This window comes from Colletes gigas, unplaced genomic scaffold (assembly GCF_013123115.1).
Source record: "Colletes gigas isolate AHSC1104 unplaced genomic scaffold, ASM1312311v1 Colletes_gigas_Sc00011, whole genome shotgun sequence".
Classification (NCBI taxonomy): domain Eukaryota; kingdom Metazoa; phylum Arthropoda; class Insecta; order Hymenoptera; family Colletidae; genus Colletes; species Colletes gigas.
Genome location: NW_025106640.1, coordinates 7,726,587 through 7,753,259, shown reverse-complemented (window position 1 = coordinate 7,753,259; position 26,673 = coordinate 7,726,587). Strand labels below are relative to the sequence as shown.

Here is a 26,673-nt window from a genome sequence, read left to right as displayed (position 1 = left end):
GCGATTAAAAAAATACCTGGAGCTTGGACCGTACACTGCGCACGTGGCGCAGAGCGGCGATTCGGGTGCGCGCCAGCACCCGAAATCCGCCGTCCGAGCCAGGGCGGTGGTACAGGCGCACTCGAGCTGGCTCCGATTCTTAGCCGGCCGCCAATTTCATCCCTACCAGTCCGAGGGCGCCTCCTTGCCCTCTACCCTTTCCCCACACGCTCCTCTCGACCGTTCTCGGTTCAACGTTAACCTCCATTCGCTACGCGTGGGAGCCGCTTCAAGGATGAATCAGACCTTGACGATGGTGCGGTAATTGTTACCCTTACCAACCTATTTATCATAAATGACCCAACGAACCTACCTACCAGAATCTCCACTTTGTTTATTATCATCGAGTTAAGGTAGAATTCTCTTGGGCACGGGGTGGTCAATCCTTTTATTTATTTGTTCGACAAAGTGAACAAACAGAAGGTACCTTGATCTCTACCTATTTAACCCCTTCCCGTACTTTAACGAGTCTGACTCGTGACGGAGATTTTGGCCCAAACGTAAACATCCACGAGCCAGGCTCGCTGACAGCAAATCGCGATCGTGATTGAGGTTTAGTTCTTATTGGTACTTTGCAAGAGTTGGTCACGATTCTTATAATGTCTGTTACGAAGCTGTGTAGCATCAGTCTGGTCCGTTTACCTCCTTTAATCCGATTGCCCCCGGTTTAAAACTATCAGGTGACACATTAAGAATTATCACTGCGTTGGTTGCATCTTTGAACCTGGCCCATTGCAACAATTTAGCCACACAGTGCAGTAGAGAAGGATCTCGCAGGAAAGGGTGAAAAACCTGTAACGTCCCAGGGAGCTCGGAGACGGAGATTTTCTGCACAGTCGTCGATGCTGGGGACACAAGACCGTGTACAGCGTCACAATATTCGAGAAGGGAGATTACGAGAGATCGGGACAAGAGTATCCGGGGAATAGATACAAGATGACGAGACGAATGCAGCACGCGAAGACGAGAGCTCGATAATATTCAAAATTCCGTGCCGAATCGAGACTCGAGGGCCAAGGGTTTTCAGGGCATAGAGATAGAATTGGGAACTTACTTCGTCAGTAACTAATAGAGATGTTATATTCGACCAGCTCTAGTCGACAGTTTAAAGAATTGAATAATAGATTGAAAACTTTGATTCGTCACGCGTTGCATCGGAGTTTGATTTTCGCTCGCAAACCGTGCGCGTGCGTCGATTGTTGCGGTATCTGTAACTCGCCTCCAGAGAATTCCCTAGGTTTCGAACCGGTAGAAACTAGGACTCGAGCGTGGTTTCATCCAGCGGGAAACATTCGGACGTTCTTGGACGAAAGGATAAAAATTAGAGGCTAATTGAACGGCTAAAAGGTTAACGGCGACAACCGTGCACGCGAATGGAAGAATTTTCAAGGGGGGTTAGTTCTAGCGGGACGTCACGTCGTTCATATTGATTTCCCGAAAGATATTAATAACTCTGGAGAAGTATCGTCGATAACTGATGAGCCATAATAAACTTTTAAGTGCCGTCCCAGTTGCCACGAACAGACACTAATCTCCGTGCTCCTCGACGGGGAAATTTCACCGTGGAGAGGCGACCCCCGCGTAACGTGGTCGACTCTCGTCCTTTTTACGCGCGAAAATAATTCCGCTTATCGGTGGCTCGAGTCTGCATTCGGTCGAACAATCACGGCCTATGGAAATCTCGCGACGACCCGTGCCCGTCCAAGTCCGATAACGTTCGTATTTATATCTGTGAAAAGGAGGAAAAAAAAAAAATCGAATGGCCTTCCCGACGCGATCGCTGCATCGTTGGCTGTCGATCCGGAATCGAAGGCCAATTATTTCCGCGCTCCTACCCCTTCTCCCTCGCGTTCTCGAAATTTTGCTTTCGCGAATAATCGTCGAAACGGAAGGATTCCCCGTTCGTTAAATTCCCAGCGATCCCTAAGAAACTGGCGATTTTTGCATTTTCCAGCGGGATTTGGAGAAACGGCTTACATCGACTGATTCCCCTTTTTTCCAGCGGATCCTCTGTATACTTTTCCGATAGCGGAACCGCAAGCTTTCGCGGAGCCGTTTCTTCAATTAACGGGAATCAAGAAAACTTTTTTGTCCGGCAAACAGAAAGTTTATTCCGTCTTTGGCAGTTTTTGCATTTCTCCTGCTCTCCCATCGTCCCGTGCTTTTATTCCGGTGTAGATTCTCGTGTTTCGTTTTTCTCGTTACGTGAATTTTACAGGCTCGGATTTAACCGAATTTCTTCCCCCGGCGTTGTGCATTTCTGCGTACGCGAATATATCCTCGCAGTAAGACTGGCTCGTGCGTCAGAATACCGCAGGATATCTCGCGAATTTTTTATCTCACTTTCTAGCACGTATACCCGATTAAATGCTACGTTATAGATGAAGTTAACATCCAAATTCCACGGCTTCGCTTTAGAATTTATGTACAAATACACTGGGAAATACAAATCTCTTAATAGAAAAATTATTCTTTTGGGGTCATTTTTGCCCATATATTCGTTGAAATCTGGACTACACTTCGTTCTCACGAAGCATCGAATATCCCCTGATACTCCAAATCTATCAAAAATTCGATTTTTTCGACTCCGTCTGACTTATCGTATGCTCGACTACTGCGCCAGGTCCGACCATGCGTCGATCTGTTCCACTGAACTTCGGTGAACGCTTACCGGGCGTGCTTTTTACGGAAATTGGACGATTCGAGGGCGCTGGGGGATCGTTTTTCGGTTCGTTGATCCACGCCAGCTGGCCTGGCAACTGTCTCGCGCGTTCTGAAAAAAAAAAATCGAATCGTGAATATTCAGACGCCGCGGCGACGCCTCGTATCAATTACCCAGGGATAAAAAAACACGGACGCCCAAGCGACACGAGCGTTTGGCACGGATCCTCTGCATCCCGTCGCCCGTTAACCCGTAAAACTCGACGTTGCACCGCGTAAATCGCGATTAACCCCCGCCTTCGGCGTCCACCATCTTCGAAGCGTCGAGTATTACGTGGCTATAGCGACAGATTCGCGGGATCAAATGCATGCAGATTCTCGCGAACGGGTGTTGCCTAGATCAGGGACAATCCATCGAGATTCTCTTCCTCGATCACCTTTTTTATCCTCGTTTGAAACAGTAAAATATTTGAAAACGAGTCCTTTCGATTTACTTTCGAGAAGTTTACCTTCGCCCGGAAGTTTAATCGAAAGGGAGGCGACAACGTTCTCGATTTGACGGGGGGTGGACTGGCGTGGAGGATCTCGTCTGCAGTTCGCTGGGAACGAGCAGCCCTGGACGAGACATTCAATTCCGAAACTTTCGGACCGTGCGTAATCAGCGATACGCCTGCACCTGTTGCTGGCATAACAATCATCGAGGCGGCGATGAACGGAAGAGCTGTGTTAGGCGATGCGTTGCACCGTTCTGTCGCCAAGTCGTTGCCAGGCAGTGTGGACTCATTTTCGAGAGTACTATCGATCTGTCGGTCACGGGGCGCGCTCTATCAATTATTCCCCGGTTCGATTTCAATAATTCAGAGACGCGTTCGGTCGAGCCGGATGCGGACGGACGATCTGACAGCAAGTCGCATCCGACTCTATCCTTTTCCACCCTCTAACGACTCTACGCAGCCTGTACAACGACCAGAGAATCCTCCAAGCACCCTACCACTCGAAACTGGATCCGTGGAAACTCCAAAAGTGCTGCTGGAATTTGAAACTCCGAGTTCGTAAGTGGGACTCGAATTAAAAATTCTGACGAGTCGCCTCGACGCTGAATTTTTTATTCGATACGAGGTCAAAGTCCTTTGTACCGCACTCGTTAGGGGAAGATATCGAGATGGATTTCGGAATCCGATATGATGGCATCGAAGCAACCGGAGATATAAAATCAGAGCACCGAACGAGATGGGGGAAAAATTGTAGGGGAAGACTTCGAATGGTACAGAAGCATCTATTTTTCTACGAAATATTATTATCGCTGAATATTCCAGCGGGACACCCGGTGTGTGATAAAACAGGTTTCCGTTGACGTTACGAGTGAGCACGAAACAGCAATCGCCGCGTCGATAGTAACATTGTTACCGTTATTACGACACCGTGGCCGACTGATAATGGTATGTTAATGCGTCTCGCATGTACGAGGTTGGCGCGGGCAGCTAATTAGCCCTGCCAACGGTAATGGACTCTCCGTATCCGCGGGTGGATGTACTAAATTAAGTCGCTATTAATTGGCAGCGAGCGTGCCGCGCGCGTTGCTCGTCCTCGAAACACACGGATCATCCAGCAAAGAATACTACCGGCGCCCTCGACATTGAGATCCTCCGCGAACTTTTCATTTCATCTCCCGGACGGAAATCAGAGGCTCGAACGCCGCGACTTGTCATTCTCGACGCCACACGGCCATCCGTGAATCGCAATTACCGCTCGAGACGCGACGCCTGCTCGTCTCGACGCTTCCCGCCCACGAAAATCAAAAGGAAAGAAATAAGTATTGGCTCGCGTGATTTTATTTTCAGTAACTTTGAAACTCAGCCGTATTCGAGAGGACTGTACGAGTCCTCGTTTACGCAGCATCGTCGGTATTAATTACGAAGAATAATGACTCCCCCGGGGCGTTATCCCGGCTCTCGATTAAATTTCACGCGACGCTTAATCGTGTACTTTCGACGTGGTTCAGCGGCGTTTAAAAAAAGGAAAAGATCGAGACGAAATCGTTCGAAGGGGGACTCCTCGGCATTAAAAATCGTGCATCGCTCGATTACTCTCGTTAGGGGACGAAAGGCATCGGGGGGTTTTGTCGTTCTTAAAAGAATTTAAAGAGCACTTTAGAGGGTTCGGTAGCATCCCGAATGCGCCCAAGCGATCGATCCATAAATATATTCTTGGACTCGTTGTGCAAATTCACCGTCGAGGGTTTCTCTCTAGACGAAACTGGGACCACGGGGTTCGCGGATCTCGAATAAAATATGTCGTCGTGGAGCGTTCTCCTCGCTACTTAACGTCGCGAAAAAGTTGGACGTTCCACGTCGCGACGAACGTGCTCTAAATTCTTAAAGGCGGAACGCTGATCACGGCTGAATAGGGAATCAAGGTCCGCTGAATAGGACGCAATTTTCCCAACGATACTTCGACGAGATATCGAGCTCGTTGGAAGTCTCGCGAGCCTCGTCGATCCGTGAGACGCACCGATGCACCGATGCACCGATGCACCGGTCTCCTCCCTCCTCGTCGACGAATTTATTGCATTATCGTCCAGCTTGATTGCACTTTCCTGCGAGGAGAGGCCACGCGAGCGGCCCCCGATCCTCCCTGCGAAAGTCTCGGCTAATGGAGCTAATTAGTACCAGGCGTTGCACGCTCGCGTCCGCCATTAACGAGCCCCTCTCGCGAAACGCGTCTCCGGAGACTGGCTTTCAAAAATCGACGACGATCTTGCGCGCGCTAAATAATACGACTCGCCATAATTAATTCTTACTAATACACGTGACTCTGCTTTTATCGTTACGGTACATTATGTAAAAATCTCGAATAGTTTAAATTTAAAAAGGCTCGATGATATAGCAGATTTTCGCGAGATTCATAGCTTCGAGTTTTCCACTTTTTGACTAACACCTTTCGTCTTGCGTGTTTTTCAGGTTGGCAGCGCAAGAGGCGGCACAAAGGGACCCTGGATACGCGAGTCAGTACAGGAGAAGGCCGAGGTGGGCCGGACTGAGTGGTCTCGGTGACTGGACTAGCTTTGGAGGGGAGGTAAGAGCCATCTAAGTTTGCGAAAGCTTCGTCTGAGATATTCGTTAATTGCGGCTCCTCTTATCGTGCCGCTCACCCTTCGCGCGCGTATTATTCTCGCTTCACAGGATCCAAACGCTACGAACAGCATTTACGAAACGTTGCCCTCCTTAAAAAACTATCTTGGCATCCTATAATTCCAGTTTTTCATATTGGGATTAGAAATTCACGCTCTTTTCTCTCAGAAAGTAAAACAGAGCGTAAAGACGACTGTCCCCACTCTGTTCATTTCTCAAACTTTAGAGTGGGGATCCAGGCATCAATCAGACTTCTTATAAGCACATAATACATCGTACTTTTTGCATTTATGGACCCTGGAGTGTCTGGGGATGTTAACGAACGCAAAGAAGCGATTTTCTGGGGAGTAAAACGGATGGTTGAACAGGTACCTGGTCTGGTGGACATGGCGCCAGGCCGGGATCAGGGCGGAGGGGCGGGTGGCGGTGGGGGAGGCGGCAAGGGCACCACGTCGTTGTTCATCCTGTCGGAGGATAACTGCATCAGGAAGCATACCCGCTTCATAATCGAGTGGCCGCCCTTCGAGTACGCCGTCCTGCTCACCATCATCGCTAATTGCGTGGTCCTCGCCCTCGAGGAGCACCTGCCGAAGCAGGACAAGACCATACTCGCACAGAAGCTCGAGGCCACGGAAATCTACTTCCTCGGGATCTTCTGCGTCGAGGCGAGCCTCAAGATCCTCGCCCTTGGCTTCGTCCTCCACCGTGGCTCCTATTTGCGCAACATCTGGAACATCATGGATTTCTTCGTCGTGGTGACCGGGTGAGAGGACCATTTTCTATTCTCTACTACACTCCATCACTCTGTTTCTCTCTCTCTCTCTCTCTCGTGAATCTCCCCCCACTTCTTTTGGTGTAACTTGGACGAAGGATCGTCCCGGTTCTCGGCGTACTCGCGGTCCAACGAGCTCGAAAGGAAAACCGGTGGGGATCGTTCGGGACGCGGAAAAGCGGGAATTTGGGCCGACGAGCATCCGAGAACCGTGACGTTCTTCGCGATACGATTCGCGGAATCTCTCACGACCCCGTTTTACATTCGTTACTGTTCCGTCATACCGCGATCTATCATGGTCACGACTTTACGATCTTTCGTTCCCTCCCTCGTTTTCTCCTCCGAACAGAAACTGAAATCTCGTACGATAACGCATCGTTGTTCACGGCCACATTACACGATTATTACACGTTTCCGTTTTCCATCTTTGTGTCGCTTCCATCGCCTCCGTAGACGTTTGGAGTGGAAAACAGTGGACGAGGAGAATGTTACGGTCAGGTCTGATCGACATACCCGCGCGATATCAGTATCGATCCCCGCGATAAACCGTCCCGATCTACGAGGAAACACCGCGCAGAGGATCCTTTCGTCGTCTTTGGCCGAGAATCGAAGAAGCATCGTTTCGAAGCAAAGATTTTTAATACCGTTTTGGTCCGCGTGCGAGGAAAGGATCCGTCTCCGCGCAGGTTTAAGATTTAAGGAAGCACGTCGATCGGTTATTCCGGCCGAGCAGATAGATTCTAGAGTAATCCTTGGATTAGGTCGATGACCGTGTTCGCCGAAACAAACGTGGACGTCGACCTGCGTATGCTACGTTCCTTCAGGGTCCTCAGACCGCTAAAGCTGGTTTCGAAAATTCCAAGTGAGTCAGTCACAGTTCTGCGAAAATTGGCAGACATGCGAAAGCCATATAAGTAAACAGTAACAGAGTGCAGTAACAGAGAACAGTCGAGCAGCAGATTAATAAACTAACTATTACCCTAACACCCCCTGGCAGTTGTTTTCCTGGCAGTTTGTGTGCGTTCGACTAGTCTCCTTAGTTTTAAACTGTTTCTTGATTAACAAGACACAATTAGTTCGTCAGACCATTTAGTTTCTCTTTCTGTCTGTCACTATCTATGTCTATTACTGTCTGTCTCTTATGCTTTTTTGTTGACACGTTGGGTCGACGTTTAGCTCATCGCGAGCGAGACCAGCATCAGCTAACATTTTTTATTACATTCTCTACGTATATTTACACCTATATATACGTTCGTCTTTTCTACTAATCTCCGCCTTAGTTCTACTATCCATTTAGTTTCCTTATTTAGTTACCCGACTAAACGTGTCGTTCAAGCGTTACCAGTTTTCTTCCGTTTTACTTTCCGTTACTGTTTTCGTTTATTAACCACCACTTAGAGGCTATGGGTGTATTAGAACAGTTGATTGACGCTAGATGATCGTTGAGAGTTGATGATCGATATATTAATTGAATATAATATCTATATATTTATACTATATATTCTGTGTCCACGTGGTTTGCGTAATTCGAGTGTCTATTTTATATATATCTATATACGTATATATTCTACTGCCTCTATAGAGGACTTGCGTGAACTAGTCGCTAGTGTTATATTGCGTTATTTGCTCTATCTTCTGTCGTTATGTTCAGTTTTATGCACACGTTGTTCTTACTTTAGAGACTTCTGAAGTCGAGGAATTAGACACACACACACACAGACACACAGACACACAGACACACACACACATGCGCAGACATTCACATACACGAGCACCACGAATCGTCTCTAGCCGAAATCTTTGGCCTTTCATTAAGGAACGGAAAACTTCGCGGACGCGTCCCGAATTTCTCATCTTTAACTCCGGGACTCCGATTCTTTTGTTTTTTCCCTCCCTCTCCCCCTCCCCCTCTTCCCGGTACTCTACTCACGTATCCTTCGTACGTCATCGAAAATTTCGAGGAAATATTTCGCGCGCATCCGCCACGGTCAATATTGGCCAGGAAAACAGAGAAGCGCCGGTATTTAAAAGAAGAGGGTAAAAAACGATTCGAACCTCGCTACGTTCCGGTTTTAATCGACACAAATTGCTCGGTAAATTTCTCCGCGTATATTCGATAAATGTTCGCGCAGGCGAATAATAAATGTTTCTCGAACAGCCCGGTGATTTCGAATCGCGCGACAAACACGTCGACACGCTGTCACAAAAAAAAAGAAAAAAACGAACACACAAAACTACTGGCCTGCGGGTGTCTCTATATTTAGCAGTCTCTATCTTTAGCTACAGTCACTGATTGATAGAGTTGACTATACATTGGTAAATAGGTAATAGGTGTTCTAGAGCAGTAACGTATTCGAGCGAGCTCGTGTTTGCTAGAGAGTCGTACCTTTAGACACCCTCGAGAGACCGTGTCATCGTCCTACAGAACTCGTAGACCTCCACGAGGCGTCCTCTCTTACACCAGCTTCCCTTTCACTATTGATCCCCGATGCTTCTCTCTCCTTCAACCTGACGCCGGAAGAAAGAAGAATTTACATTTCGTTGCGAGCGTTCGCGACTCGTTCGCGCGGAATTCGCTATTCTCCGGACGATCGCGTCCAAGGGACACGAATCCGTAACTCCAAGGAAGCAAACGAATCTTACCAATCGAATTTTACCCTTTTACCGATACCGCGGACGAAGGTATTTATACGCCCTATTCTTGGCGATACTCCCTTATTAGTTTCAGTGCACCCTTATAGATAGTCCCAACAGCGATCTTTGGGCTCGAGCGACCCATTAACGTCGCCATTTTGGTACCGTCGCCCCTCAACTGCGACGCCTGGATCCTCAGAGCTTTCGTTACTAGTTTAATATTTGTTTATAAATTAAGAATAACGTGTACAGTCTGGTATTAAAGTTTGATTCGGAAGAAAATGGAGGAAAGTTTAAAGTAATCGAAGACCAGAGTGGAAACATTGTTATCCGTTATTAAATGGATGGAAATTCGCCAGTCGCGATTCTTTTTAGGTTAATAGGAAGTTTACAATGGCGGCGTGCGGCGCGGTCGGCAGTTAAGGGGTGAACGTTATCGACGATCCGTCGTGGTCGTCCGCGATGGTTTCCCCGTTCGGAGATACGCAGTTAACGAAGAATATGGGATCCCCCGGTGGTATCTATAGCCGCGAAAGGGGGCGAAGGGTAAACGGATGGGTTCGACGACCGCGACGGACGTTCCCTTATAACAATTTCGAGGAACTAGAACTGCAGTTACAATTTATATCCAAGCAGCGATTTACCTTTTGCGTCACCAGTCACCGGTTAGATCTAGATTCGTCATCTCGCGCGAGCAAAATTCACCCCTTTCTTTTCACCTTCTCCGTAAAAATTCATCGTTCAACCATTAACTTCCATGCTTAGAATACTTTTTTATACGCGACACTTTTGGGCGATTCCGATCGTCCCGATAATCGTCCAAAATTGATTTCCTTTGAAACCGTTACGCCCTTTCACGGAAGACAGTTTAAGGGGTAAATCCACCGATGCGCTAATTCGATAAGCTAATCCGAAGCAGCCAGAGTCGAGAGCCAAGCTTCAGCCTTTTGTCTTCGGATTGGGTTGTACAATTGAGCCACACTAACTTTGACCCCTTTGCCTTTGATCGAACCCGAGCAAATTTCAAGTTTCATCCGGTTCCCGTGCGGCTGTTTATCCCGAAGCTGTTGAAACTCTGGCCCGAAGGTAACAGACGCCCATGAAAAACATTCGGTTTTATTTTATTGTTTGCGCGTGCCCCCACCCGCCGCAGCATGGAATTGTTCTCTAATACGAGGGAAAGTTTTAACAAGCGAGCCGGGCGTACGTTGAATCGATGTCGGTTTGACGTTTCGACCCGGAAATGTCCATTTTTTACTTTTTATCCGACACCCGGAATCGGAATTAAACGTATCGATGATCAAAGTCGTGGTTCGAGTCGATTATTTTTCATATTTTTTTTAGTAAACCTTTCCTAGGGGTTCTTAATTTATTGTATTTCTGATCGTAGCGCTAAATAACGAAGGAAATTTCCGAAGAGCAATCTCGCCTGTGTTGAAACGTCGGATCGACATCGATTTAATGCACGCCTGTCACGCGGCTAAAGCTTCCCTTGTATCAAGTTTTGAGATTAAACGGGCGGCTAAAATCCATTAGCGACGGTGTTCCGCCGAGGTATAAGAAAATACGTACAAACGTAAATTTAAACAACGTCTACTCGAATCTTTCTCTATTCGATGGAAAACGTTTCTTTCTTTTTACCCCATTGACCTTTCGTTCCCCTTTTAACCCACATTTCCTAATCTTTGAACGCGCATTAAGAGAGAACGGGGTAATTTTCTCTTTAAATTATCGATTTACACGTGAAGCATAAGCTCTTAGCTTGGGTCTCCGCGGATCGAATAAGTTTGCATTTTGTTCTGAAAATGCAAAATAAAGATTCGCGATTGGTGTCGTCCACTTGCGCGGGGTCAGGGTAACCGGAGTGCGGGTCGCGGCGATCAAGGTGGGGTCATGACGATCGGTTCTATCTTATGTGACGAATCAGGATGTGGGTCATGGCGATCGCTTCCATGTTATTAATTTAAGAATGCGATACGTTTATTTATATTTTTAAATTTCTAGAACCACGGTGATCGTTCCAGTTTTGTCAACCCCCGTTCTCTATCGCTTAAATTTACGATTGTACGAATTCTTCCACCCTAAACTCGATCAGCATGCACGCATCGCGTTGTAACTGTGATTACAATTAAGACCGCCTCTCCAAGTCAGTCACCCCGTATAGAGAATCATCCCGTTTCTCCGACTTAGCCTAGAAGACGCCCAGATCGCCGCGTTGGCGCGGTCGATTCGTTCGTAAATCGAATAGCAAAAACCGAGAAACCGAAGACATCGGTCCCACGGCGAGCTTCACCAAATAACCCCCCAGATAGAAACTCTCCCGACTCCTACGGGTTAGGCCATAGAACGCTAGTTAACCACATAGTTGTGTAGCTTAAGTACTTAAGTAGCGTGAGTATTAGTGTAATAGAGTAGTAAGTAGTAAAGTGTGGCGGGGTGTGTGTGTTTTGGGGCAGGTTCATCACGGCGTTCTCGCAAGGCATAGAACTGGATATGGATCTGCGCACGTTGCGTGCGATACGCGTGTTGCGACCGCTCAAACTTGTCTCCGGCATACCGAGTGAGTAGCGTTTCAATACAATCGGCCACGAAATCCAGCCGAAAAAAAAAAGAGAAAAAAAAAGATAAAAAAGAACCAAAAGAAATTGCCTCGTCTCACTTCGCGCCGTTACTAGCTTCACCGTCGACGGATCGACGCGCGCAAAAGAAAAATTGGCTGCTGAATTCCAGTTCGCGATTTTTTGTCTATCGATCCCGCGCGGAGCAGGCAAATTTGTTTCGATCGGATGGAAAGAACACGCCGCGAGTATTCGTTGCTCGAGGAACGCGCGTCGCTGCCCCGGCAAACCGTCCCGCGTCTGGAATTCGGATACTTCGTGGATCGGCTGGATCCGTTCCTCGGAACGTTCACGTTTATCGATTAGTTGCTGTATAGATCCGATCACGAGCGGACCGACGAAATACGTCCTCGTACAGTTACTAAAGGTCGTAGTATCAGTGTAGTAAGTTTGTTGCAAGTATATTATTATATATTTCTATATCTATATTACCATATATATCTCTACACGTAGATGCCTTGCAACGTTAGAACGATTATTTTTTGTTTATGTAGCACCACCCAAATAGATATCTTTTGAGAGTTCTGTATGCTGTGTCTATGTAACAACGAAGTATCCCAATTGTATGGCCGCTGGATCGTTTTGCGATCGAATGTTGTTTTATTCGTTTGCCAGCCACGAAACGTATCGGAATGTTGCGAGAATTTATATTGCGAGACCGTAGTAGTGCCGTGTGCCCAGGCTGATAACGATTTGCCCGATTTTCTGAGACATGCCGTGGAATGAAAACGTATACCATTTTTTCTTTTTTTCTTTTTTAACGAGAAACTCGTAGCCCGCGCGCACGATTCCCCGAGCAGCGATCGAAACTGAAACACGAACGTAATAAAAAAAAAGTATACAGAAATAGATAAAACGAACCGACAAGACACGCGCGAATCGCTTCGAGGGACCGGTGGTTGGGCCTAATTACCCCTCGAACAACTTTTTGTGAACAGGTCTCCAGGTGGTGCTCAAGTCTATTATCAAGGCGATGGCCCCGCTTCTGCAGATCGGCCTGCTGGTACTTTTCGCCATCGTGATATTCGCCATCATCGGCCTCGAGTTTTATTCGGGAACCCTGCACAAAACGTGTTACAGCATCAGGGATATCAGTGAGTAGAGAAGAACGTCCGCTTCGCCTCGGTGACCTGTGCTTCGACCCTCGGGCAACGGTCAACAATATTCCGTACTCTCGAGAGAAGGTATAATATTTTTAGAGTCGATGCCAGGGAACAGTGGTTACGGGGAATGCGGCTCGAGCGTGCGTGGCGTCCATTGTTCGAGGGTTGATCCGTGGCCCGAGACACGAGAACGGAAATAAAGTAGAAGCATAGCGGGTAGCCGTGAACGAAGGACCTCGAGATCGGGGTGGTAACTGGGCCGAGAGGTCTGACGATGGCTCTGTTGTAGATTCTATCATCAAGGAGGGCGAACAGCCGAGCCCGTGCAACACGGACAACAAATCCGAGGCGCCGTTCGGGGCCCACGTGTGCGACGCGAACGTCTCGACGTGCATGGATCACTGGGTGGGACCAAACTTCGGCATCACCAGCTTCGACAACATCGGATTCGCCATGCTCACTGTCTTCCAGTGCATCACTATGGAGGGCTGGACTGCCATATTGTACTGGGTAAAGCAAGAGATGTGTCCTTCAGTGTTAAAAAACTCTCTATCTCTCTCTCTGTTTCCTCAATTTCCGGAACGTCCCTTTCAAAATTGCGCGCTTCTCCCTCCGCCTACGCTCGTTCTGCGACCGATTTATCGCCCGTTCGCCGTCGCCGCGAACGAATCTCTCTCGTTCGCGAGGATCGCGAACGGCTCGTCGAGGACCAGCGGAAGGATACCGGAAGTTGGGCCGAGGCTCCTCGAATGTTCGGGTATTCGACGTGTATTCGAACCTTGCGAATGGAATTCGATTATTACCAACACTACTGTTCCCATGAAAAAGTATTTCACACTCATATATCTGCACTACACGTATAATAATTGCAACTGTCCCTGCCTGCCTCCGTCAATAGAGTTGTTCGATCTTTATCGATTGGTCCTTGGTCCACGTTACGATTCGATTAATATTCGACGAGAAGTCGCAGCCCAAACCCAAATAATTCTGTGTCGATCCCCCCCGAAATGCCTGCGCCGTTCACATTTTTCTCTTTCCCTCCCTCAAGTTTACGATCTAAATGTTGACCACTTCTCGCAACAATTTCTCTCTCTCGTTATTTTCTGTGTGTCGTATATCTTTGTCTATTTCTCTATGTGTTTGCCCGATGACAGTTTGGCTTCCGCTGTTACCTCTTCCGTTCGTCCCGGAACGATAGAAGGGAAGCGCTTGCAAATGTTTACAGCTCCTAACACTGACGTATATGTTCACCTTGCTCAGTATAACACTGTCAGTTTCAGCCCTCTTTGCAAATTTTGGTGTTAATTGTATCATTTTTTTTCTTTACGCTTCGTTCGTCGGAGCCGCCGGAACCGGAAGAACCGCGAATCGTTACCTCGAAAGCTTCGTGTCTCTTTCGATTCCGCGCACGATTATGGTCGTTCGCGAGCTAACGAATCGTATCTAATACATACGTGAAATGGCACTGCAACGTTTACGAAACTTTCATTGTCGTCTCGCTATCTTGTTCGTCGATCGTTTCTTTGATAGCCCATCGAATACCAAATTTTTTATTAATCTAAAGTCATTCTGGTACATTGGTACTTGATCGTACGCGAATTCCAAAGATGGGTGACATTTTAAACCACGATTTATTAAAGTAAAAAGTACATTTTGCCCGTTTCTGGTGTCTTACGATTAATCGTGTTCGTTTGTACACCGACGCGTACACTTTGGGATCGATGATCGGGGCGCGTAGATCCCCGCGTAACCGGTGCATCGTGCTCTCGCGTGCAACGCACAGGCTTCACGTGGTTCTGGTGAAATTTGCAGACAAACGACGCTCTTGGCAGCACGTACAACTGGATTTACTTTATACCATTGATCGTCCTCGGCTCATTCTTCATGCTGAACTTAGTTCTCGGTGTCCTGAGCGGGTGAGTATTTTCATTCTCGACGTTCCCTTTTCCGCCCCGGTACGGTTCCCCCTCCCCCACGTTCTTTACGATACAGGGTCACTTACGATAACGACGTTTTAAAGCGCGGCGAATCCGTGGGATCCACTTTACCTTCGTTGATTACGGTGCATCGTTTCGTTCCACCACAGACGAGGTATACGAAAAACGAATTTTAAAAAAAAGTCGACATGGGGTGCCTAAATTTTTCGACGAAAAAAAAAATTTCAAATCGCCTTGAAAAAATTATTTTCGATCGCAGGAGTCAATTACAATCAACTTTGGTGAATATACATATCTCCGAATTCTTACGCCTTTTAGAGAAAAAAATTCAGTAAGTGCAAGAAATTTTCGTTGAAAAAAAGAATTTTGAATCGTTCTGAAAAAATTATTTTCAGTTGCGGGAATCAATTACAATCAACTTTGGTGAATATACATACCTCCGAATTCCTACGCGTTTTAGAGAAAAAAATTCAGTAAGTGCAAGAAATTTTCGATGAAAAGAAGAATTTTGAATCGTTCTGAAAAAATTATATTCGGTTGTGGGAGTCAATTACAATCAACTTTGGTGAACATACATACCTTTGAATTCCTACGCCTTTTAGAGAAAAAAATTCAGTAAGTGCAAGAAATTTTCGATGAAAAAAGGAATTTTTAATCGTTCTGAAAAAATTATATTCCGTTGCAGGGGTCAATTATAATCAATTTTGGTGAACATATATACCTCTGAATTCCTACGCGTTTTAGAGAAAAAAATTCAGTAAGTGCAAGAAATTTTCGATGAAAAAAAGAATTTTGAATCGTTCTGAAAAAATTATATTCGGTTGTGGGAGTCAATTATAATCAACTTTGGTGAATATACATACCTCCAAATTCCTACGCGTTTTAGAGAAAAAAAATTCAGTAGGTGCAAGAAATTTTCGATGAAAAAAAGAATTTTTAATCGTTCTGAAAAAATTATATTCTGTTGTGGGGATCAATTACAATCATTTTTGGTGAATACATATACCCCCGAAATCCTGGTCACTTTCGAGAAAAAAATTCTTTAAGAAAATGCAATGTCTGACCAAGCGTTGATATGTTCCCCTGAAATTTCTTGCGAATCTTAAAAATGCCATAACTCCTGAACGGATTGACGGATTTTAAAGTTCCAAATGGCAAATTACGCGTATTTTGATGGAGAATATGTGGACATTCTAAGAATATTCGAAAAGTTGTTCCTTGACCCTGTAAAATGACACAAACTCAAGAGGTAAGGTCTACCTCGTATACCTCGTCTGTGGTTCTTCGATTCGTTCGAAATTGTCGTTCCAACTAAACACTTTGACGGTCACAACGCCATTTGAATAAAAAATTGTAAGTTTCGTTCGAAGTCAGGCGTTGGGATGTTTTTCACGGATCTCGCCGCTCTTGGGAACCCTGGTCCGAGGTTTTCCCGCGGAACACGGGCGATCACCTTTCTTTCTTTTCCGTCAGGGAGTTTTCGAACGAAAGAACACGCGTCGAGAGGCGGGCGGCTTATCAGAAAGCAAAGAGAAAACGTCTGTTCACGACTGCGTTCAGTTCCTACTTAAAGTGGATCACTCAAGCAGGTCTCGAAACGATCGATCTTTTCCTTAAGTTTGTCGTCCCGCTAGGTGTTTGCCCGCTTCGAGTGGCGATCGCTGCCGAGCGAATCACGCCAGTTGCCGCGTGTAACCGCCCCGTATCGCACCCACTGTAGCGCCAGTAATTTTTATTCGACGGTGTATTCCACGATGTAAACTTTATTCTCGGACAACGAATGAATCTGAAACTGTTGTTATTCGTGAGTAAAGTTTTCCCCGACGCTGTGTTTCGAGTATCGCAGTACCGTAGCTAGAGTAAAGGGACACCGGTGCCCTCCGCTAGACGCTAGAAGAGCAAAGGTCGCGTATCGAGCAGAAACGCGAACCGTCCCTTGGCCCTTCGCGCGACCGTCCCCTATCATGTCTCTGTAACGCTTGTAGAGAGTTTGCGAAGGAGAGAGAGAAGGTGGAGAACCGGCAGTCCTTCCTGAAATTGCGAAGACAGCAGCAGCTCGAGCGTGAACTGAACTGTTACCTGAATTGGATCTGCAAAGCAGGTTAGAGAGCCTAAACACAGCTGCATCGACCTAGAGGCGCCCTTTTCCCTTAAGCTAGCTCCCCACCAGGCCAGACACAATTTTCTTGCCTAGCTTTGTCCTCCGCCGTCGAAGTAATTTCGCGCGTTGTCGAGGCATCCAGCGGTCGATCACTCCTTTATCGTTCGTTTCTGATTTTTAGAGGAGGTAATACTCGCCGAAGAGAGGACCACGGAAGAGGAGAAGATGCACATATTAGAAGGTTCGTGGCGATGCCGGGTTCGTAACGTTTCGCGGCGGTTCTCGATCGTACGTTTAAAACAATGTTTCTCGTTCGCAGTAAGGAGAAGAGCTGCGGCGAAAAAGAAGAAGCTGAAGAATCTCGGGAAAAGCAAGAGCACGGATACGGAGGAAGAGGAGGGCGACGACGACCAGGACGATGGTGAGTTGTATTTTTCCCGCTCGTTCTCTCCCGCTACCGCCCTGTTTCGATCGTCTTATCTTACGATTTACGATTTAAGATCGTAGGGATCAAATTGATTCGATTTTCAGTAATCCGTTCACTTTTTACTCACGTTATTCGTGCGAGTCAAAATAGACAACGCACATGCCTCGCTGTAAAAGCACGAAGAGATACTTTTATTCTAAAATGAATTTGAAGCGATAATTGCAGGGTTGATCTTTGAAACGTCGATGTTACGAGGTCGTAAGGATGAATTATAACATGATGTATAATAAATATAATGTAACGGAATCAATGTCAAGCTGTCGTTTCACGTTCGTAGCATCGACCGGTTTTCTCTTTTATTCTGAAATCTCGGCGTTACGTTTTATCGTCACGTTATGCATATTTCACGTTCATCGACGTCGTTTTATCGACACCTTCGTCGCCTCGAGTGGTCTCGCGAGCGAGGCCCGAAAGTCGCGTGAAAAGTGTCTCGCTCGCGACGCCAGTCGACGCGCCGTTTCTGATTTCCGTTTTCGCGCCGGAAACGGAGACCCCCCCCCCTCTCGATGTCCCCCGACCTTGGCGACGAACATTCTAAACACACGCTATCAGATGCTCCTCTTGTTTCAGTGCCTAAGAAAAACCTGAAAGGTAACTACAACTGACAATGCCAGAACTTGCAAAGAGCAACGCAAAGCAAGGCTGTACTCGTAAACTTTTATGCCGTAACTGTTTCCTTGTATTTTCGTTTTGAGAGGTCCTTGTCGTTTCACCTTCAACAGACACACACACACGCACACACACAGGCCACGTACACACTGACATACTCGAGTACACGTACACGCGTAACTGGAACAGTATGCTGGCGCGTAATCGACTTTGCTGCAGAGCATACTTCGCGCAACCAGACGAAGTAATTGTCACGTAGTTAGAATACACCGTACAGGGTGTCTCGATCCACATAAACACGCGCGTTATATACTCGAAAGAGCAGGCTGTTCTTTCGAAAATCTTTCACGGGTTTGTATCTAGGAGTTGCGGCAGACTCTGCGGATACTCGAAGCGCTAATTAATTTTGATTTTATAGGAATTGCTTCTGTGGCTGGTGTCGCTGTATACTTGTACATTATTGTGTGTCTCGACCACCTGAGAGCATTCGTCACCAAAGATTCTGTATTCAAATTTCACGGACGCTTTGCCGAGTCACGAATGGTTCCAGGTGTAAATGTGTATCCACGTGGTTTAGGTGTACCCGACAGTGGCCGGAGTACCGATTGATGTTTTCGTCTCGTATAGACGTTGTCCATAGTTGGTGTACTAACCAGTTCTCGTCGGAATATCGTAGAACAATTAGCGCCGACGAGCGAGAAATCGATTCGGCGATAAATAGAACGCCAAAAATAGGCCCTGCCCCATAGAGTACGAAAGACAGGCTGGGTCGAAGTACTTACACTCCTAGCGATAGATTAGTCACACGCATCGTTTAACATAGTTACTCTCGCTTACTTAGACCACTTAGCTAGCCATAGTATTACGTGTACGTACGGGGTTTCTTCGTTCGTTCTTGGTCTCTTAAATCGATCATATCGCGAGCTTTTCGAATCCAAGACAAACGGATTCTTCTTAGACCCGGTGGAAGATTCGATGGAGACGCGGGGGGGAAAGAACGAAACGACAGCGTGGAGTTTGTTGCTGAAACGAGCGGTGCGTGGTTCGCAGGTTTCACGAGATCTTCCTATTTCAAGTCGAGGGTGAAGGGCCAGGGGACTTGCGTGGAATTCTGGCGGGCCGAGAAGAGGTTCAGGTTCTGGATAAGGAACTCCGTCAAGTCGCAAAAGTTCTACTGGTTCGTCATCATCCTTGTGTTCTTCAACACCGTCTGCGTCGCCGTCGAGCACTACGACCAGCCGCAATGGCTCACCGACTTCCTCTGTAAGTCTCACAAAAGAAAAGTAGATCGTTTGCTGTCTCTGGTATTTACGATATCGACTGATTTGATAAAATATTTGACAAGTGAAATAATTGAGATGTTTGGGTGTTCGCAGACTTCGCGGAGTTCGTGTTCCTGGCTCTGTTCATGCTGGAGATGTTTATAAAGATGTACGCGCTCGGTCCTCGCACATACTTCGAGTCGAGCTTCAATCGTTTCGACTGCGTAGTCATCTCGGGATCGATCTTCGAAGTGATCTGGTCCGAGGTGAAGTCCGGCTCTTTCGGCCTCTCCGTCCTACGTGCCCTTAGACTCCTGCGAATTTTTAAGGTCACCAAATACTGGAAGAGCCTAAGGAACCTCGTAATATCGCTGCTCAGCTCGATGCGTAGCATCATTTCCCTGCTCTTCCTGCTCTTCCTCTTCATTCTCATATTCGCGCTGCTCGGCATGCAGCTGTTCGGCGGTCAGTTCAACTTCGACTACGGCACGCCGCCCACCAACTTCAACACCTTTCCCATCGCGCTGCTCACTGTCTTCCAAGTAAGATTCATCTTCGTTCAACGTTCTTCGAAATGTAGATCAACCCCTTGCCTCCTAACGTAGAGTCGACAAGAACGAGTCCCACTCGTAGCGAGACTGCATTCTGTATCATTCCACGATCTTTTAAATGGAATCCTGAGGCAAAGGGTTGGGGAAAAATTGCGTGAAAAGTTCCTCGAACAATAGCTCGCCAAGGAAAGAAGACAGATAAATATAGTCTTTCCTTCGAGCGACGAGAAGAGATAGATCGTCCTCGAATGGGAAAATTACGCGTGAGGATTAATTCGCGATCGTTTGGGCAGATCCTGACCGGAGAAGACTGGAACGAAGTGATGTACCAGGGTATCGAGTCGCAAGGCGGTCACAGGAGGGGCATGGTCTACTCGCTCTACTTCATCGTGCTGGTGCTCTTCGGCAACTACACGCTGCTGAACGTGTTCTTGGCTATCGCCGTCGACAATCTGGCAAACGCACAGGAGCTGAGCGCCGCCGAGGACGAGGAGAAGGTCGAGGACAAGGAGAAGCAGGCGCAGGAGCTCGAGAAGGAGATCGAGTCGCTGCAGAAGCCCAAAGACGGTAGCGCGCCCAAGGTGGAGATCTGCCCTCCAAGTCCGAGCCAGAATTTGTGAGTGTCCCATACATTTAAATAATTTCGCGAGGCGAACGTTCTTTCACGAACTCCTTCGATTTCAGCAAAGACGGAAAAGGTGGGAAGCAGGCATCCGAAGAGAAAAAGCAGGATGAAGACGACGACACGGGACCAAAACCAATGCTGCCATACTCCTCCATGTTTATACTGTCCTCTACGAATCCGTGAGTCTTCGAATTCACAGCAGAAAGCAAGAAACTTACCTACGTCTGACTATTATCTGTTATTTCTACTTGAAGTAGTATTTCCCTCGTATCCATCGATCTGACATCAACGTTAGTGCTACTGAGAGTGATCAGAGTAACAGAAAATACGAGTGTAAAGTCAGTGGAAGTAGAAATATCGAGGAATGGTCAGGCAGTATCGAACGTGTGTATAACGAGGGTGTAAATTTGTTGCAGCATAAGAAGAGGCGCCCATTGGGTCGTCAACCTGAGGTACTTCGACTTCTTCATAATGGTGGTGATATCGTTGTCGAGTATCGCGTTGGCCGCCGAAGATCCCGTATGGGAGGACTCGCCGAGGAACGAAGTGCTGAATTACTTCGATTACGCGTTCACCGGTGTCTTCACCGTCGAGATGATACTGAAGATCATCGATCTCGGCATCATATTTCACGAGGGCTCGTACCTGCGCGAGTTCTGGAACGTTATGGACGCGGTGGTCGTGATATGCGCCGCGGTATCGTTCGCGTTCGACATGACCGGCAGCTCGGCCGGTCAGAATCTCTCGACGATCAAGTCGCTGAGGGTGCTCCGCGTGCTCAGGCCGTTAAAGACGATTAAAAGGGTGCCCAAGCTGAAGGCGGTCTTCGACTGCGTGGTGAACAGTCTCAAAAACGTCATTAACATTCTCATAGTGTATATATTGTTCCAATTCATATTCGCTGTGATCGCGGTGCAACTGTTCAACGGCAAGTTCTTCTACTGCACCGACGAGAGCAAGTATACGGAAGAGGATTGCCAGTGAGTATACATCCGAGAGTTGCCGATTTTATCGTACGATACGCTGCAAGGGTAGTCGTAGACGTCTCGAGGATCGTTCCATTTAGATATTTTCACACGGTTCGTTGACGGTAGCTCGATGTGTGCCTCGCAGGGGTCAATATTTCGTGTTCGAGGACGGCGCCATGCTGCCGGAACTGAAGAAACGCGAGTGGCAGCCGCAGAGTTTTCACTACGACAACGTGATGGCCGCGATGCTGACGCTGTTCGCGGTGCAGACGGGCGAGGGATGGCCGCAGATACTTCAGAACTCGATGGCGGCCACGTACGAGGACAAGGGCCCCATACAGAATTTTCGTATAGAGATGTCCATTTTCTACATCGTCTACTTCATCGTCTTTCCATTCTTCTTCGTCAACATCTTCGTGGCCTTGATCATCATCACTTTCCAGGAGCAGGGAGAGGCCGAACTGCAGGACGGCGAAATCGACAAGAATCAGGTTCGTCGTGAGTTCCGTTCCTCCCACGATGGAACCGCTAATTCCCCGTTGGTTTCAGAAATCGTGTATAGACTTCACGATACAAGCTCGACCCCTGGAGAGGTACATGCCGAAGGAGCGGAACAGCGTAAAGTACAAAATCTGGAGGATAGTGGTATCGACGCCATTCGAATATTTTATCATGATTCTCATCGTATTAAACACATTACTCCTCATGATGAAGGTGAGTGTCACGTTTCGTTCGTCCCCCCTCCCTCCAAAACACGCGTCGAAGGGAAGAGATTTTTCTTCAACGAACGTTAACCGATTCCCCGATCAACGTAATGGACGCAGAAGACGCGCAAAAAAAAATAAAAAATATTGTTCGTTCGCGTACCCGGGCGTACATAGAATCCTCGTTAACCCCCGGATCGTTTCTAATCTCACGAAACACTCGATCTTGTCGCGTTCTGGCAACTTTAACCAATCGAAAAGCAGCCTAGAAAGACACTGATCGTCGTCGATCGCGATAATCAGCGAGATCGTCGACGAGAGTACGGTCGTGTTCGACAAACGTGCACAATGGAGAGTTCGAAGCGACTGTAAGATATAACGTTATATCTGTACGAGGACATTGTTGTTCTTGCCTGCCAATTTATTTATTGCTCTCTGTATAATTGTCATCCTTGTGTATCCATTGATACGTGTACACAGCTGTGTTGAATACTCTTGTGCCCCCTTTTCGTAAACCCGGAACAACCTCCTTCTCTCCCATCCCCACTTTCGTCGTTTCGATTCCATTCGGTTGCCGAGCTTTGGTCGCATCGGTTGGACGGCCTCTCGATGCTTTATACGTTCTATATACCTCGTACGAACCGGAATCGAGACGCTTTTATTTCCACGCCAGGCGTGCACGAGTGCCTCGAGACATTATCGAGATCAGGCATTGAATTTCGAGTCGTCGCGAGATAGACGAAGCCGCTCGGATCTCTGCAATGGTACATTTAATACAACTCTGCAAACTGTCTACAAAATGTAAGATATTAACAGCTCCAATGCTTTTGAAAGCAACTTTCATTCAGTTTTGGTTTTATTTTAATTTTTTCTCCTTCTGATTGCAATCGCGAGATCCGATCGGTTTCGAAGGTTCGAATTCAAGTCGAGGTGTCTCGAGAGAGAGTTTCAGGCATTCGTGCACGCCTCCACCCACACACGTACACCGGTCTCGCGTTTACCAAACCGTTTATTTCGCTTTCGATGGTATAATTTCCCTTCTTTACTGTAAATCCTTTACGTTTACGTTTACGACGATCCTGCGTTTGTCCATCTATCGGTGTCTCTTCTGTTCCCCCGCTCCTTCTCTTACTGCATGGCCGCTGCTGTGTCCTCGTTTTGATAGTAGACGTACCTCGAGGACGCGCGGGATAAACGATACCGAGCATCGATGCGCTCCCCACAGCCACAGACACACACATACACGAGGTGCGTTCGACTCGTACGCCTCGACAAGCCCATGTTTGAACTGGTGGCGGGGTTCGAAGCCGTCGCACCGAACTTTGGCTTGATTCGATTGACGTTTCAACGCGCGAGACACGGCCGAATGAAAATGAAAGAAAAAAGGGCGAGTGAAAAGCTGCTGAGCCACAAAAAAAAAAAAAAAAAGAAGCCCTGCACGCGAGTCCACGTGATTTTTCAGAGCACCCTTCTGCCTCTGTCTTTGTTATGGGTTTCGTTTGTTGTTGTCCACGGCACACACACGCGTTGAATCGTTCGCTAGATCGCTGGCTGCTGACACGAGACTTGTGGCAGAGCGCGTCCAAGACGAGGCGACACGCTTTCACGGCGCCCTTGCGACCGATCGGTTCGACGCGATCGGCCCAAGGCGTGAGCCTTTGGTTATTTGCAGCGCACGGAAAAACGCGATCTTAGAGACGCGGCTGATCATGCTTCGCGTTATGGCCTCGATCCATCCGACCGACGGTTTGTTGGATCGAACCCATCACACACACATAGACACGCCGAAAGCTCGATCGGACACGCGCGTGGCTAATTTTCCATTTTTTTTTTCTATTTTTTTTTTTTGTTCCGTTCGTATTCTCGTTGTCCGATACAATCTGCCTGACGACACAAAGGAATGTCACCGAATCACCTTGCACACTATGCACATGGTCTTGAGAATGGAGCACACACGAGTGGCGCACGATAATTCGAATGTCCATATCGCTAGAGGAAAGAGACCCGGGGTTCTTGTTCTCGCGATACGTTTGCACGAAGCGGCACGAGCTCCGCGGTCTCTTTGTTCGACGTAGGTGTTACCCTTGACACGAGAAACTCGCGTACGTTTCGCACCGAACGAAACCACGCGTCGCATGCTGGCTGCTCGCAACAAGAAATAATCAAAAATCAAAAAAGCAACTCTGCAAACTCGACCGGACCAGGTCGAGCGAACCAAACACGAGACTCGTCCACTGAATGTGTGTGTGTTTTTGTTGAACGCCAAAGACACGTTTCTTGCACGGGGCGCCCGCACGATTCAAAATCTCCCTCTCCCGCCCTCGAACAAACATGAATAATAATTTTCAAAGCGTAGACACGCGTTTTATTCAAACACCTCGAGCGGAGAGACTCTGCTTGTTCCCTTGCAAAGATTCCATCTTGTTTCATTTTTTTTTTACCTCGATGTCTCGAATAATCTTGGTTCCTTTTTCGGTTTTCGTAATTTTCGTTTTGTATTTCGTTGTTCTTAGAAAATCGTTTTTCGTTCGCCGTAGCGATTCATCCTCTCGTTTAATCGCGACTCTCACTCTTCCAAGACACCAAACTCTCGCATCTATCCACCCAGAAACTGATCCCGATGCGAACGATCGGCGTGCCCGACGAACGTGAATTAAAAAAATAAATATATATGGACGTCCGTATCGATGATCGACGACGAGGCCGCGGTCGTCGCGTCAGACTCAAATTACAGCCATCGTCGGGTACCCTTGGTTAGCGATCGATCGTCGAGTACCCGATCGATGATACGAGTATCCAATTTTGTCGTCGTTATCCCATTACACCGAGACCACGTGTACCGTACCGGTACAGACGTGTGCACACACCAGCAACACGTAATGTACAGTACTTTGTAAAACCGTTCCCGCTCACCTCCCCCCCCCCCGACAATATAAAAGAGGAAACAATCTCTTTAATGTCACCGTTATGCCGTACACACCCGGTAGGATCGTACAGATACACGTATCTAGGTTAACGCTAATATTATACACCTATGTGTCTCCCTCTCTCTATCTGTCGACTGGAAAGTGTCGCTATTTGTGTATATATACATTTATATATATATATATACACCGTGTAACTTACAGATTTCGCACTCTATTTTACACGTCTTGTACGTACAGGGTGTTTCGCTACCTCCGTTACGGGGAATTCAACGATAATAGTACATTTCACGAGGTTCTAAAGTCTTTAACGAGCTGGCGAAAGGCTCTCCTTTCTTCAATATTTATCCAATTTTAGTACCAAGAGGTGTTTTAATATACTAACTATTTCTTATTAATGGTAAATAAAAATTGAGTTATTGGTAAAACTGTACTCTTTCTTCTGCAAAAGGCCTGCGTTTAAAGTTTGTAAATAGTACAATTTTTATATAAAAATCATCATTTTTGCACCGAGTATCATCAGACGTTAAATTCTACTTTCACCCTTCTAAAGTTTGCTCGAAGAGACATTTGAAACAGCGTGCTTATTGGGAAAATTAGAGACTTTGAAATGTGTCTGACCATGCGCAGTCCGTTTCTACTTGCCTTCGGTGCAAAGAGTATAAAGCGAAATCTTTCTGGTGAATCCTTCCAGGGGAACAGTTTGTAACGGAACCAGCGAACCACCCTGTATATTTGTGATACCGTGTCACGGGTAATCGCTCAACGATACGCGACGCCTCGTCCGTCGTCGCGATATCGTAGGGGTTAAATTTAAACCGTGCCAATTTTAGAAAGAACACCGATCCGAGTCTCCCTCGATGGGATTGATACGATTAGGCTATCGACGATGCTCGAGCAAGCGACGAGACAGTGAAAGGGTGAAAAGCTCGTGAAAATTTCGACGCGCGTTATTAGCAAATTGCTGGAGCATCGTCGATAACCGATGGTTATTTATAGCGTTCGCGTATCGATGGGCAAGGTCTCGCACGAGGGACACGGGACTCACCCTTTCTCGTTGTCCGGGGGGTGGATGAAGACGCGAGAAAGGGGAGGGGGCGTAGGGTACGTCGATCTCCGGCGATTCCGCGAGAACACGCGCGCGTTTCTATAGGCTTGTACGTCTGTCTGTCTGTCTCTGTCGGCCGTGTGTTTGTCAGTGTATGCATTGCAGTTCCATCGGCAAAGCGACGCGTACAAGAACACGCTGAAGTACATGAACATGTGCTTCACGGGGATGTTCACCGTCGAGTGCATACTGAAGATCGCCGCTTTCGGCGTGAGGGTAAGCTCCACTATGCCAACAAACCCCTCCATCGAACAGATTAACGAGAAAACGTACGCGCTTAGAGAGCGGCCGGCTTCGGGCCGGCTTTCCACCGGGAAATGATTCTGCGACGACTATCACGTCACTCTCCATCCGTGGAAATTCATCTCGCGTAGTTCGAGAAACGTAGAAACGTTAAGAGAATCAAAAACGTCGCAGGATCAGTTCCCGTTGCGTAGAC

At 47.3% G+C, this 26,673-nt stretch overlaps 1 protein-coding gene across 10 annotated transcripts in view; it reads left to right on the top strand.

Moving 5' to 3' along the window:
* The window catches only part of LOC122398458 (voltage-dependent calcium channel type A subunit alpha-1), an 89,952-nt gene that overhangs the window by 39,060 nt on the left and 24,219 nt on the right, over positions 1-26,673 (top strand). For 8 of the 10 annotated variants that reach the window (XR_006259184.1, XM_043398309.1, XM_043398310.1 and 5 more), the window contains exons 1-16: positions 6,474-6,594; positions 11,694-11,797; positions 12,794-12,949; positions 13,248-13,468; positions 14,771-14,874; positions 16,881-16,996; positions 17,178-17,237; positions 17,316-17,417; positions 19,143-19,355; positions 19,469-19,896; positions 20,199-20,521; positions 20,590-20,709; positions 20,947-21,510; positions 21,644-21,989; positions 22,048-22,212; positions 26,340-26,450. Coding sequence is in view for 9 of the 10 variants with exons in the window: in XM_043398309.1 (XP_043254244.1) it covers positions 6,569-6,594; positions 11,694-11,797; positions 12,794-12,949; positions 13,248-13,468; positions 14,771-14,874; positions 16,881-16,996; positions 17,178-17,237; positions 17,316-17,417; positions 19,143-19,355; positions 19,469-19,896; positions 20,199-20,521; positions 20,590-20,709; positions 20,947-21,510; positions 21,644-21,989; positions 22,048-22,212; positions 26,340-26,450 (3,159 nt within the window). In the remaining variant the exon portion in view is untranslated. Of the gene's footprint in view, positions 1-5,660; positions 5,776-6,199; positions 6,595-11,693; positions 11,798-12,793; positions 12,950-13,247; positions 13,469-14,770; positions 14,875-16,368; positions 16,485-16,880; positions 16,997-17,177; positions 17,238-17,315; positions 17,418-19,142; positions 19,356-19,468; positions 19,897-20,198; positions 20,522-20,589; positions 20,710-20,946; positions 21,511-21,643; positions 21,990-22,047; positions 22,213-26,339; positions 26,451-26,673 lie in introns of those variants that run through there. The other 2 variants (XM_043398301.1, XM_043398304.1) reach the window with 2 other exon arrangements.